The sequence below is a fragment of the Ruditapes philippinarum genome, unplaced genomic scaffold (assembly GCF_026571515.1).
Source record: "Ruditapes philippinarum isolate M1 unplaced genomic scaffold, ASM2657151v2 ctg228_1_1_1_1, whole genome shotgun sequence".
NCBI lineage: Eukaryota > Metazoa > Mollusca > Bivalvia > Venerida > Veneridae > Ruditapes > Ruditapes philippinarum.
In genome coordinates, this window is record NW_026856125.1 from 17172 (window position 1) to 33186 (window position 16015).

The 16015-nt window shown below is 31.8% G+C and overlaps 1 protein-coding gene across 1 annotated transcript in view; it reads right to left on the minus strand.

Moving 5' to 3' along the window:
- LOC132745472 (E3 ubiquitin-protein ligase RNF213-like) overlaps positions 1-16015 on the minus strand; it is a 36055-nt gene that overhangs the window by 14126 nt on the left and 5914 nt on the right. Inside the window, exons 8-24 of the mRNA XM_060734421.1 lie at positions 15768-15871; positions 15455-15616; positions 11734-11982; positions 9903-10014; positions 9244-9515; positions 8907-9012; positions 7592-7708; positions 6912-7013; positions 6614-6667; positions 6290-6487; positions 5940-6045; positions 5031-5065; positions 4469-4563; positions 3691-3844; positions 3233-3407; positions 2836-3086; positions 2478-2520 (exon numbers count right to left, since the gene is read on the minus strand). Coding sequence (XP_060590404.1) covers positions 2478-2520; positions 2836-3086; positions 3233-3407; positions 3691-3844; positions 4469-4563; positions 5031-5065; positions 5940-6045; positions 6290-6487; positions 6614-6667; positions 6912-7013; positions 7592-7708; positions 8907-9012; positions 9244-9515; positions 9903-10014; positions 11734-11982; positions 15455-15616; positions 15768-15871 — 2335 coding nt within the window. The remainder of the gene's footprint in view (positions 1-2477; positions 2521-2835; positions 3087-3232; positions 3408-3690; positions 3845-4468; positions 4564-5030; positions 5066-5939; positions 6046-6289; positions 6488-6613; positions 6668-6911; positions 7014-7591; positions 7709-8906; positions 9013-9243; positions 9516-9902; positions 10015-11733; positions 11983-15454; positions 15617-15767; positions 15872-16015) is intronic.

Genomic DNA, 16015 nt, shown 5'->3' on the forward strand with positions numbered 1-16015 from the left:
AAGCTATCCAGCTAGCTTACGGAAGGTCGGTGGTTCTACTCAGGTGCCAGTTCGTGCCTAAAATTATGCACGAAAGGGCAACTGTGGTCTTCCTCCATCTGTAAAGCTGGGACCTATACTGGGTCGGTGAGACGTAAAACCCAATCAAACAAACAAACAAACAAAGAAATTTCTTGCGAAACATGTCGGCAACACATCTATTCAAATCAGAAGGGTAGACCAGACAAGAGTATCAATACATGAAAATGAAAAATTAGAGGTGACTTTGAGCAACATTTTAAGCGTGAGACACATCAGATCAAATTAAAGAAGTTATGCATAATTGTTAAAAATCATCCATGAATGACAATGTCGTGGGAAAGACACAACCATCTTTTAATCATATTATGAATATGGCAGTACAAGTGAGACCTTGCGTTGATTTTTGAATGTGACACATCGATATAATATCCAAAAACATTTGAATTAAGTTATTTCAAAAATTCGTCCAGGAATGACAGAATTATTGACTTGACGTGACCATCAGTGCACAATTCATGCAAAATTTAATTTGTCCATAAATGACATGTTTGGACCGCACTCAAAGTATGGATTATGTAAGAAGGGGGGCAATGCACAAATTATTATTCCTCATAATTTTTTGTAGAGGAGGGGCATAAAATGCTGTCTTTATTTTAAGTATTAAAATTGACTTTTTTCTTTTGTGCAGCATGTATTAATGCGTCTATACTTTATATTTATATATGTATTTAAATCGTATTTTAAGTTTTATTAAGGCTTAAACACCTCTTGCTTTCAACTATTGCAATTTTCTACGACTGTGATTTTATTCAGTATTGTATTGGCCCAACAATTCATTAATGAATACTTCTTACGTCAATGACAATTATCACTTCTCTTTTCATTCATGTTAGATAGTATTGTAGTTTAATTTATACTGATGATGTGTCAACCAAAACTAATATTTATATCAAAATGTAGTGAGATCGAATATCTATTTTACAATTTTTACTGGAAGAACATTATAAAAAAATCTGTTTCAAAAAAGTATATCTCTATACAATACTTATGTTTTGAAAACATTTTACATGCCATCATCACATAATTGTTTAACAGATATTATAGAACAAAAAAGCAAGCTGATGAACATTATAATTAATGGTTTGGGTGTTATTGTAACCCACCAAGCTCTTCAAAGATATATGATAACTTTTATTAATTTGTCAAACCATAACCCACTGATTAAAGACAGACAACTGTGACACAATTTATTCTACTTTCTATCAAATAGATATATCGAAAGGCAATAAAATCTATGTTTTGGTACCATTTATTTGTTGGCAAATTGATTGTGATAATTTTAAAGATTGCTAATACGTGATGTTTCTCTCTTCTTAAATGTAATACAAATTTTATATTTCTTATTACAAAATTACATGATCAATGAACTCAACTTGTAAAGTAAAGGCAAGTTTCAGAAGCGTGATAATTTTGAACGTTTTTTTTCTTCTTTTTTCTCTCTTTCTTTCTCGGTTATTTTACCCCACCAACATTTTAAGATCTACTCTTCTGTGATAAATGCGCAGGTACTATTTTTATGCTTAACTTATCAAGACATGTTCAAATGATAAAAAACATACAATTAAAACACAATTTCCTTTACATTAAACTTAAATAACGTAGTAAAGACAAGGTTATGAACATTTTAATTTTTAATATTATTTTCGGTAATTTTTTATCCCACCTACTTTTGAAACTGTACTCTTACAGCTTTAATGCACAGATAATGATTTTTATGCTTAACTTGTCTAGCTATGTTAAATTGATAAAGTACTCACAATTTAACTGCTTTTTTTATTTATTTTGTGTTAATACAGAAAAACGAGTCATCAAATTGTCAAAAAGTGTTATTTTTTACCACATTTTTGGTAAATTTGATAGTGATAATTTAAAGGTTTGCCATTTAATTGTGACAATCATGTTTTCTTGATTGAATCATAAAATAACCATATTTTATCTGATATTGTGCAATTAAAACTATTTTGTACAAAATCTTAAAGTAAAAATTCAAGAAACAAAAATTATATGGTATTTTGTAATTTATGGCGGCCATATTGGCGGCCATCTTGATTTTTTGTACTTTTGCCCGGGCTGCGTAACTTAAGAAATCGTTTTTTTTAAAAAAGAACTACAAACCATATGCTTTATAATGGCAATGTTTGTTTTTGTGATACAGTAAGTTGCAATAAAACCCCGCCATCTCTTGGACTAATACATTTCCTAAATGTTCATCGAAAATAACAAATAACTTTTAATTCTTTTTGAGTTAGTCAATTCAATATTGTGATTTAAACGACGAAATAACGAATATCACTGATAAATACGGTTCCTGATCATGCTTATACTTGAATTTTATCAGTAACAGTACTTTGGTTATTATGCAAAACATATTTAAATATTCCAAATTTAATACATACCTTCTAAATATCGTTTGGCTAAATTCAGTGTAGTTTTCCTTTCCTGGTTAGAAACAAATGAATGTACATAAGTATATTTCATTATTATCATTTTTATACTTAGAATATTTGTGGCGCATTTACTTATGGCACTGACGTGTCCTATGTGTACGTTACTAACATATTGCAAAGGAATCAATATTTTGAACTCAGAGATTCATACAGCTTTCATTTTGAACAAAAAATAAATAAATGTTAGACAAACGAAATAAATGACTTTCTATTATATACAGGTAGTGCAACAAAACTTCACTGACATCAATTCTATGTATTCTATGTATTTGCAAAAAACAAGTCTAAGAGCATGTATATGAATTACCTCTAAAAAGCGAGTTAGAAAAAGTTTGGCAAATTCTTCCTCCCAGCGACCTCGTCCCAGTTTAGTTTCCCAAGGTTGTTCCTCATTTAGAAGAAAATCAGTACTATGAAATTGTCCAGAACTTTCTGTCTGAACCTCATCTTCACTCTTGCTTTCATTTTCAATGCGATGCACAGATAAGGTTTCTATTTCCTCATGTTTGACTTCATCTGGCGATATTTGCTGTGGCCATTCTCTTGCAGACGCAATACCTATAAAACGTTGATGTACAGTTATTCAATATTGTATAAGTTATAGTAGTCATTGACAATTGTTTTAAAATAAAAAAATCATTAATTTGTCAGTCTTAATGTTCATTTATTTCTATTATCTTTTGGAAAATCAAAAACGTACTTACAGTCAGTTTGTATCCCTGTTCTTAGAATAGAATCTATCAAGCTATGCATTAAGAGTAGACATTCGTCTCTGTTAAGCGACATTCCGCACATGAGATCTTCAAAGTCAACTAGTATATGATCCCAAATGAACGTTTGTATCGAATCGGGTTGTTGTTTAACCATTACAGAAACATCCTTAAAGATGAAACGTTTGTTTTAATGTTTGCTTTTTTTCGATTTAGAAATTTAAATAATCATTTATACAAGTAACATTTGAACAATTGAGTGAAGAATATTCATGTAAATAACATCAAAGATGTTTTAAATATTAAATGATAAAAATTATGTTATTCAAGTTACTCAAGATAAAAAGCCCACTTACACTCCTATGAAATAAGCACTTAAATTAAAAACAAGGCTTCTGGAATTCTAACATAAAAATATTCAAATAATATGATTTTTTCTCGTTAATACCTACATTTTGTGAATGTCCGCATCCTAAATACATTGACAAATGGAGTAAGCACTTTAACAATGCGTTTTGCAAAGCACTTAATGATCTTTCTGGTACAGGTCCCGGTTGACGGTCTTCAGGAGAACCTAAGCAATGACCTTTCTGTGAGCGATCTGATCTACAAATTTAAACATGAAATGCAATTTTAGAGTATATAAATGATGATTGTAACTACTTGTAAACATGCCTTATACATAAATAAATGATAATTATCTGGCCTTGACCAATCACAAAAGCACTCGGTTATTTCTTTGAAATGGTTTATCATAAAAATGGGTTCACACATACTCAACATATCATTACTTTGATATTATATTTGTTAATAATTACTTAGCAATACCATTCACCCAAATTTCATTACACACCTTAAACATTGATAAATCATATCTTTCAAACAAATTTATTTCAAACTTTTAAGCCGGTGCTAGGGGAGTGTAAAAAGTAGCTTTTTCTCATGAACAGTCTCAATCAAACAGAGCCTTCGATTCCAACGATTTCAATTTTGCGATTTGCAGTTTTTACATGGATTCTACTTTTTTCTTTATTCAAAACGTTTTCCTTTATCGATTTTATATCTATATTTCTTTTCTCATGTCTTAGGAGCAGACTACAAGAGAATATACTCATCCTTTTAAGATGTCAAATTAATTTACAATAAACTAATGTTATATATCATCATTTCTCTAAATAAATACTTAGTTTATGTGCTAATGACACTTAAATTTGATATCTGAAAAGATACCCATTATCTGGTTCATTTCCACGTTGCATCATAAAGGACTCTCCACGAATATCAGCTCCACACAAACATTTTGCTTTCACCAAAGGACGTCCAAACTATGAAATATAACAACATATTTTTTTGGAAATGTTATTTAATATTTTAAAACTGTAAACTATAAAGTAAAAATCACTTATTAGGGAATATAAAGTGCGTTTCGATATTTCAAAATGTAAACTGATCAACGCGTCACAAAAGGATATATTTGAACATTTTGCAATTTTGAAACAGCCTATAAAGTAACTAATTTTAGAGATATTATACCTTTATATATTTCTAAGACGTCAATTAATTTCATAGTTCAAAGCGTATTTTAAATAGGTGACTTAAGACTTTATCACTTGTATAATTGATACACATAAAAAACAACAACATTTGTTTATTATTTGACTAGCCTTACATATTCTGAAAAAATTGTCTACATATTTAACCAGAAATTCAAATACAGTAATTTTCTTTGTATACAACAACGACTTCAGAACTGAAATAAAAGTACAAATTGATAAAGAAGTGTTATCTTTACCTGTCCTATCTCATATCCGTGTCCGTTCTCACATCCTTAAATTGAATTTGAACAAAAAATCTTAAATTTTATTATCTGTAAATTTCCCAACAAATGCACAGTTACTTGTAATTAAAAATCAGAAAAAAAACTTTATTTAAAATAATCACTAGCCTTTAACGTATGTTTACTACCAATATACAATAAGATTATTTGTTGACAAAAAATAAATGATAAATAACACATACTTTCGCTGTTCCTGAACAACACTTCCTATTAATGAATAAACGTGCCGAGTTTCTTAACAATCACGCAATCGGAGGGAAGTCAACATTTATAATAAAAAAAGCGCAGTTTAAAATATGATCAGAATAAGAATCACTAATTGTTGTAACAATTTAGGAAAAGCCAATTCATCAATAGAATGTTTTAACAGATGACAATGCCAACACATTTAAACTTGTACTACCAGAAGCACAAAATGCTCTGATAATGTAGTTTCATTTGATTTTATATCCTCCAATAACATTTGGTTTAAAAATGTAAAAATGAAAACCACAATGGGTATATATTATAAGCGTTATATCAGCAACTCATGCCTATATATAGTGTAAGATAAAAAAAAAAGAATTGTATCATATTCACATTTGGAGTACTGTTCAAAGTATTTTAATTATTGTCTTTGTATTGCATTTACCTCAGATTGAATATAAAAATTAAACTGAGAGATTTCGTCATTATACTTACCGAAGGAAACATTTAAAAGTTATTTATAAAAATAGTTCAAAGAAATATTAGAAGTGCATTTAATGTGTGTGTGTGCGTGCGTGCGTGTGTGTGTGTGTGTGTCGTGTTTTCTTTTAATTCGTCCGATTACATAAGAGACAGTCATCTGTTGATGGAAATAATAATAAAAATAATAAAACGTACTGTAGTACTTGGTTCTTTCACCAAATAAGGCTGTTTCGCCTTCATCCAACATCTGTTGTCTTATCATTGCCAATTCATCTTCTGGCATACATGGTAAGAACACGTCCTAACATAAAATAACTAATTCAATATGAGTGACAATTTCATCAACACTCATAGAAAAAAGGTTAAAACATTGTTGGTGTTGCTATATAACTATGTTTGGATTTCGCTACAAGCTTACACAACCGATACTTTAAATAATGGTTATACTATTTATAAATGATCTTATAATTTTGTTATTTACCTTAATTAGGAATGACTATGTATGCAATAAATATTGATCAATGAGTTATTACATTAAGATATACCTTTAAATCCCCAGGTTGAAGTGCTAATTTGAATAAAGGTCTCAGAATGCCATTGCGAGAACAGTTAAAATGTGTGATGACACAAAGCCAGTGAAACAAAATGCATTTTATGCTCATTTCACGATCTGCAATAGTTCTTTTTGAGACTTGTATATTATACTTCATATGAATATTCGCATCCAATGCCAAGAGCGAAGCCTGGAAATATCAAAAAGGAAATGTGTTGTGTTATAAAAGTAAATACATTTGATTTAGCTAAATTACAAATATAAAACATGATTGCGAACGCATTTATATTGGTAAAATATAGAATAAAAAACATACGTTTTGACATCTCTCTTTGAACTCTTGTCCGATTTTCTCCACAAGTTTGTGTTCCTTTGAAAGAAAATTGTATACATATTTTTTGAATTAAACAGAATTGTAATATTGAATTAATCGTTTGGTGCAGTACATATTCAACAGGTCAAAATTACTCAATAAATCATATTTTCATACTTTATTATGTTAAATCACAAAACGTTGTTTATTGCATTCAATATTTATATAAATATTTGTTTTGTAGCTTTATTACAACTATACAATTACGGTCACTATCAGGTAGATATTTGACATATTATACCTGTGTTGTTGTAATACTGCCCTGAATGCGGTGGTGAAGTAGAAATTCCCGATGGACAGCAAGTTCAAACATTACGACTAATGCTTGATTTTCTACCATCGACTGAAACAGGTATATGAGGTCAAGCAAACAGTTGTCAGCAAAATACATTTAACTTAACTGCATATTTGGACTGGTGAAAAAAACGATAAGTTTCATTCAGGAATTTGAAAGCTATTTTCTCGAGCTATTTAGGGCAATTGTACAAATATCTTAATAATTTATACAAGTATCAAAAATGTAAAATCTCAGTTTGAGATTTTTTTTATCTTTTAAGAAAGGAATGTCAAAAATGGAATAAGCAACAACAAAAAATAAACGCGATAGAAACTGAATTTTACAATTATTGTAACTTAGTGTTTGAAATTATTTTTTGTTCAATGAGATGGCAGTATTTTTCAATTTTTTAAAGCATTTATTTTAGTAAATGAGCTTTAAACAACCAGTGCTACTAACCAGGTAAATCGAATGAACTGATTTACCTACGTTATTCCGCATGTGTACTTGGAGGCGGAGCTACAAGGCTATTGTTTTTGTTTACATTTATGGGATATGGGATGCACAAGAGAAGTGATCATTACTACATAAAAAGCAATTTGAGAATTTAAAGCAGTTTTGTTGTCAAGAACTATGCGTCTTACTTGAATGTATGGAAGCACTTTGTCCTGTTCACTTTCAATTAAAGATGTCAGCAGAAGACACTTTATGGTACAGTATTCCTCACCACAGGCAGTGTACATATCAACAGTGCTTGTGACCTGTGACCAATGATCAATATCAAAATAAATTTTGATCACATTACATTCGTGTGACATGAATAACTTTCAATATAAATAAAAAAAATTTGTACCTGCCTATTTTAAGTTCAGCAACATTTCTTGGTTTGTACCAAAAGTTCGCATATTACTTAATAAATAAATAAACTGGGATAGCGTTTCTAAATTTATATTTTTATGTTAATTCAAAAGAATATATTTCCACATGCAAGATGTCACAATTTATAATATGGACGATAAGTTACAGACATTTGACTCTATGTAGTAAAGAAGTGACGCAAGTCACAAAATTTCGACGTCAACGAGTTCTATGAAAGTCGTTCTTGATAATCTATGATCAATAGCAGGGCCATCCAGCGTACTGGATCCGTATGCATTCCAGGAATGTCTGGCAAAATTATGTGAGCAGAACTATTACTGTTCACTCATTTGTAATATCTGTAACATACTTAATAACTTTCGCTCGTCTGTCTCAATCTAGTAAATCATTAAAATAGAGCCAAATGCAGCTTTAAAGTAGTGGCAGTCTTTTCGTTCTGAAATCGCCTGCAAAACACATTTTCACCTTTGATAAACGCCCGTATCATTTTCGTACCTTTTCATTTGTAACTGGTTCGTTAAATCGTTCGTGATGCAAGACAATGTTAATGTTGATGTATGATGTCAACATTTTTAATGAATAAGTTGAACGAGAAGCTAAAAATTATAATTATACTAAATTGACTGCGCAGTGGATATAAGAACAAATTTGTTTTGTTGACGAGAATCGTAAACATTTGACGTGTGCCGCTTTGCAAAATATCGTGTGTTTTTTTTTAAATCAAATTTAAATAATTATTATGATAAAAATTCCATAAAATATGCCAAGTTAATAGATATTTCAATAGTTAATAGGTGCGTTTTCTTAATAATGCAAATAAAACGTTACATTTTTCTTCATGGAAGTTTAATGCGAACTTGTTTTGACAAACCTTGTATAGTTAGGGATACGTTACAACGCATAAAAATGTAATTATGGATTCCGTTTAAATATTCCACATAATAATAAGACTTTTTTTGTAATAATTGATACATGATTCGAGTGCAAGCTGTTACACATAACTCCACAAACAACAATACAATATTTATGAATTTGACTTAAATATTTGTTAAGCAAATATAAACGATACACAGCCCTTACATTTGCATCCATTGCTATCCAATTCACCATGGCATTCGAACTTTTACAGGCTGCCAATAAAGTATCAGTTCCGAATTCTTGTGCAAGGTGTTTCAACAAGAATTTCCTGGAGAAAGCAATATAAAATGATTGGTTAATATAGGTAAAATAAAACAAAATGTTTAACACATTATCTAGCCGTCGCCAAGTATGTTTTCATGCACTAACTTAAATGTTCAAGTTTACAGCATTTTTGTTACAAAAGTGGTTACACATTTAAATGTACTTCTTGTCAGCAAAGTACTTTCATGAATATATATCTAGACATGAAATATAACTCAAGTGCGAGAATGAATACCATATTAATGTTCTCTGTTTACATAAAGACTCTGCCACTTGAAGAACGGCTGTGATGCCACCCATTTCCTTGCTTCCATGTTCTACTTTTTGCTTGGTAACCAAATCTATACAACTTGCTGTAACTGATAGAGCAGCTCGTGCCTGTGCTATGCCATATATTTGGTCAACAGAAGTGCTATTTTGCTTAAGCAGATGTAGTGAATCTCCGAGATACTCTCCAATAATTTCAAGATTGCATATCTCATTTGTACTGATTTCCAGCAAATAATCCTTAAAGATAGAGGAGGATAAAATCAAATATTGATATGGAGATGTTCCCTGTTATTTACACAATAAACTCGTAATCGCAATAAGCAAACTTAGTATGAACTAGACAATATTGTTTTCTACATCTTATCAAACATAGTTACCTCTTCTCTTTATTTGGACATTTGGTGAAAGTTGAATTTATACCTATTTAACAAGGAAATTAAATTTTAATAGCTAAATAAAAACTATTATCAAAGTCATTTTAACACACTGTTTGTTACGTTAGGATACACACGCGTCCAGTGATTCCTAATACATGTATGTTCTGAAAATTATTCAAAATGGATGCATTTTTTAATTAGTGTATTTGAGGGAAATATATGATTGAAACAAGCTTAATAAAATTACCTCTATGATAAATATAAGTGAAACGATGACATCATCCAATTCTTTTGACTGAGACCCATCTCTATCTATTGTGTTCACAAACTTCACAAGATGCCTACTAAATTCATGTCCGCTAGATCAAATATTTCAAACATATTTAACTTATACAATGAATATAATGATAAAACAGTACAAACTGTATTAATATTGATAAGAATAAGTATTAAATTGTGTTGTTAAAATTATATAAACAAGAATTTGTAACAGAGTTACTAACGTCCCCCGCCTAAGGGAAGTTTTATATGAAGCATAAAATTGTGCTATTTCAAAAAATTGAGGTATGGATCTCAGGACTTTCAGTCCAAAATTATCATCAATGCTAGATCTGCAAATTCAACAATAAATTCATTAAAGAAATAAAATGAAACACAGAATTTAAAAATCTATCATGTTGAGCTTTGACTTATAAATGTGACCTTGACCTTTGAGGTAGGGATGCAGGTGTTGTGTGACATATTGTCCTATAGTTGTAACTATTAATGACAAGTATTTTCAAATTCCCTTGAACTATGAAGAAGTTATAGATTGACACAAAGTATACCCTATAACAGATTATGTTAATCTTTGATCTCTGAGTGTGACCTTGGAGGTAGGGACACATGTTTTGCGCCTGACATATCGTCTTATTATTGTGATTATTTGTGCAAAGTATTTTAAAATCCCTTATGAAAAAGGGTTGGACTGGGCACAAAATATACCCTGTAACAGACTATGTAAATCTTTGACCTTTAAGTGTGACCTTGACCTTGGAGGTAAGGACACAGGTGTTGTGCATGCATCTCATCTTATCATTGTGACTATTTGTGCCTAGTATTTTCAAAATCCCTTGATCTATGAAGAAGTTATGAACGAGAGACAAAATATACCATATAACATATTCTGTTAACCTTTGACCTCTAAGTGTGACCTTGACCTTGGAGGTTTGGGTGCAGGTGTTGTGCATGACATATTGTCTTATTATTGTGACTATTTGTGCCAAGTCATTTCAAAATATCTTGAACTATGAAGATCGGACACAAAATATACCCTTTTACAGACTATGTTAATTTTTGACCTCTAAGATTGACCTTGACATTGGAGGTAGGTAGGCAGATGTTGCGCAAGACACATTGACTTATTATAGTGACTATTTGTGCCAATTATTTTCAAAATCTTTTGATCTATGAAAAAGTAATGGACCGAACACAAAATATACCCTACAACAGACTATGTTAATCTTTGACCTCCAAGTGTGACCTTTACCTTGGAGGTAGGTGACCGGTTGTTGCGCATGACACATCGTCTCATTATTGTGAACAATTGGACCGGACACGACATATACCTTCAAATAGACAATGATGACCTTGAATGAGCAAGTGCGACCTTGACAATGGAGGTAGGAATCTGGTTGTTGCGCATGACACATCGTCTTATTATAACAACATTTATGCCAAGTTAATTTAAATTCCTTTGATAAATGACAAAGTTATGAACCGGACACGAAAGTGTGACGGTCGGACAAACAGACGTCCGGACGGACGTTCCAACATTTTGGGTTTAGGGGCTATTTTCTTTGTTAATTTTTTGTTTTCTTAAGGGCTATTAGCCCCTAAACCCTTTGATCACGGAATGAACCTATTGTTATTTAGCCCCTAAACCCAAAATGTTTGCTCAGACGGACAGACGGATGGACAGACAGACAGACAGAGCCTATTTCTATATCCCCCTTTTTTCTTCGAAAAGACGGAGGACAATAACCACATTTACCATAAAAGTATGATGGCCTTTTTACAACACTATAAAGTATACTTACTCTGCGCGTAAAAGGTGCTTGAAAAGGAACGCTGTGAAGTTTTTAGTTGAATCAACTCCAATATCTGTTTCATTTTCTTTTAATAATTGTTGATCTTCACCAATCGCGCTTTTGAATGAATACGACAATAACCATTCAATGGCATCTGAGTCTGGTGAAGTATTGTCTGCGAAACAAAGCTGTGAAACAATATCCATCAATACTAAATTACAGCGTTGACGATATTCACGAACCCTTTCCAGCACACCTCTGTAAAATGGTATACAAATTTTAGTCACAATTTGTAATTTTGTATGTTCTGTATGTTATTTATTCACTCAATAAGAAAGAGTCCATGTAAAAACAACATCAGCGCATTAAAACAATTTCTTGACTATGCTAAAGTTTATAAGAGTATAAGTAACCGTTAACCTCATATTCCTATAATCAAAATCCCACAAAACCGAGGTTTAGTGTAACTGTTGTAACAGTTGTGATAATAAATGATTATACATTAAAGAAAAAAGACATTAACATATTATTATAATGAGGTTATGGTATGCTTCTTCAAGAATAACAAACAAATTCGTTGAATTTATATCCCCCGCCGAGTACTGGTTATTATTAATACAACAACTGAAGACATAAGGCTTTATTCTTATATTTATCATGGCATAAACAGTAATATTCTTTAAACTTGGTAAATATTTAGGGCAATTACAGAGCCATAACTCTGTGTTAAATAGTAATATCTGGAAATGCCAATGAGATGTATGCATATTGCATAACTAATCAAGGGCCATAAATCTGAGTTATAAGTTTCTGACCGAATTAAGGCGACTATATGCACATCTCCTCTTCGTATCCCATAAAGTATCATTGAATTCCAGCCAGTAATTGCAGAGAAGTAGAGCGGAAATGATTTTTGCTCCAGATGCGTACTGCATAACTAATCAAGGGCCATAACTGTGAGTTAGAATGTCTGACCCAAACAAGGCGACGATATGAGCATTTCCTGTTGGTATTGAAGGTTCCAATAAAGTTTTATTGAATTCCAGCCAGTAGTTTCAGAGAAGTAGCGCGGTAACGAATATTTTCCTATATGCATACTGCATAACTAATCAAGGGCCATAACTCTGAGTTAAAATGTCTGACCCCAACAAGGCAATAATATGCGCATCTCCTCTTGGTATTGAAGGTTCCCATAAAGTTTCGTTGAATTCCAGCCAGTCGTTGCAGAGAAGTAGCGCGGAAACGATTTTTATTCTATATACATACTACATACATGTACTACATAACTAATCAAGGACCATAACTCTGAGTTCAAGGGTCTGACTGGAACAAGCCTATGATATGCACATCTCCTCTTAATATTGATGATTCCCATAAAGTTTCGTTAAATTCCAGCCAGTAGTTGCAGAGAACTAGTCCGGAAACGAAATTCGGACGGTCGGCTGGACGGAAAGACGGGCGGACGGCCGGACAACGCCAATACAATATCCCCCTCCCGATTCCATCAGTAGCAGTCAAGTTTATTGAAAGAATAATGTATAAAGAATAATGTAAATGTTAAGCCCCGGATAGTTGCTGTCTTGGAAAAAGTCTCTTTTCAAAATATAATTAAAATAAATGATGCTTGAAAATAAATGAATAAGAATAATTTCCTTACGTTCTGCAAAGAAACATATCATAATCAAGCACATCAGTATTGGGACGGTTTTCCTTACGAATGCCCATTTAATTTAACAAATTATTTTAAATCAAAATATGTGTTATCAAATTTTGAAATTCATTTCCTGAATCATGTCAAACTCTTATATACAAACTAAGAGTTTTATAATAATCGAACATATCAAATAGTAAACATATAATTATTATCAATCCGTTGCACTTAAATGAGGATCATATTTAAAGATAAATTATTGGATTGTTTTGCACAAGCATAAGCAAGCCCTGAGGACGCGGGATTTAATAAGTCCAAGGGCTTCTGTAAATGTTAACTCATGAACAATAGTGAATTAGCGCTATTCCTTTTTACAGTATATGTCTAATATGGTAAATCCGCGTTGTGTAATTGGTTTATAATATAAAGGTACCTTTTTTATACTTTCCACCTTCTAATGCAATGTCAGTTGGCAGTTATGTTTTCATAACAAAACTACCGGGTTATCATTGCAGTAAGCAATTTTTCACACGGTACCCTGAGTGAATACATAAGTTGTTTTTAAAAAATCTACCAAACAATTTTAAGATATTTATCCCGACGGAAATACAGAATAAACGGCGGGCGATACCTCCTCTGATTTTTATGCAGGAAACTACTACAGGGGATAAAGAGAATAACAGATTTTATTCAGACCTTTGCTACTACTTACGCGGGTTGTTCAAATATGAAAGCAATTGGGTTTATTTTCAGAAGTGCTTAACAAACAGTGCCAAAATAATTATCTCAATCCTTCAAAATACTCACCACCATGTGATATACAAAGTTTTAGTCTTTTAATCCAATTTTTAAATGCGTTTTCATAATCTTTTCGAGGTATACTGTTCAGACACTGGAAAATAGCCGAACCAAGATTTTTTCGCGTTTGATATTTTCTTCCAGCAAGTTGTTTTTTTGAGCGTCGGAAATATGAAAAAGTCTCAAGGGGCAAGATCTGGCGAAAAAGGTGGAAGAGGAAGCTCGACAACTTTTTCATGTTTCAGTTATTCTCGTACAATGGCTGTTTTCTGTAACGAAACATTGTCATGTAACAACCTGACATCACGGATATCTTGAAATATTTCTTTAATTTATGAAGGACCTTTCCGTTGTAAATCTTGGCATTGACAGATTTACCCTTTGGTACAGCATTTTGAATAGAAGGACAAAGAAAATTACATACATGACATTTTAGACGCTCATTGTGTGTTTTGCTATGCAAGGTCGTTGACTTCCTTTCGCTACCCATATTTTGTTATGTATCATTCGCTTGGGCTCATAAAATTGAAACCACATTTCATCGCCAGTGATGATATTTTCGAAAGATTAATTGTTGTACATGTATTTAGGGAACTATTACAACAATTGTTTGGAGATTCTTACTAGAGCAAGTTTTTGATCTTTTGTAAAGAGATGGGGTATTCATCTGGGACTTATCCTATCATCATTAATTCACGCTTGAGAATTGTATGAGCGGCTTTTACAGAGATACCAACGCATTTAGCTGTATATTTAGTTGTAAATCTTGCATCAGTATTAATCAAATCTCCTGTACTCTAACCCCCATTTTTGACGAAGTTGCAGTGTTCGGACATTGTGCGTGAGGTGCATCCAATACCACTTTTTAGTTTCTTACACCACTGTGTGACAGATGAAAAGGACAGTTCATTGTTTCCATAAACACGGCATATTTCATTAAATATGTCTTTCGCCTGTATACAAAAAATACAGCGGTTTTTGATAAGGACCGTATTTGGTCAGTGAAAGGAGACCGTTCCCCAACCAGTTTAGCCTTAGTATATACGAGTGGATAGCGTAAATCGAGCTTAAGACAAGACTGAACTTATTTACACATGTATTGTCTTAATTGAGAGCTAACACAACCATCAATGCACAACATGTATATAGTTTGTTCGAAACGTGCTTAAAAGCGATATATTGGCCTAGTTGCATTCATATTTGAACGCCCCTCGTATAATCATGAACTGTTTTAAATTTCACTCAAAATCTAATTGTACTCATAAAAAAGGCAATATGTACTGTTGTTCATCATGTTCCTGTGATTGTGGGTTTTCTTTTTCTTTTTTCGATATATCTTGGTCTATTGTTTCTACTGATGCAGTTGCTTCACATTTCTCGCAATAGATGGTTTTGCTGTTGCTAGTCATGACGATGCCACACTTTACACATGTCTTTGCTTCCCTTAAAATAAGTAAAACGAGTCGTCAATACAATGCATTCTGCTAAAAATCAGCATTTTCTTAAGCTGCTGAATTTATAAAGAATTTCTTTATAATTTTTGATTTGCTCAATTATTAGAATATCAAAGAACAAATTAAATACTATGAGTTACCTTATTAAGCTATTTTTCGTTTTCTTAAAGCAAACTACCAAAAATCGTTCGATTTCTTTTAACGGCTCAATGCATTTCACATCCATATTCCCTTCATCTAATAACTGTAAAAAGAAATAAGTATATACAGTTTTCAAAGAAAAAGAAATCTAAAGTAAAATTTGTTTAATGCACCAGGTAATCTTTAAATGCAAAAGTTTTTTTTTTAAGGAAATCATATTCTATTTGTAAATTAATATGATCATTTC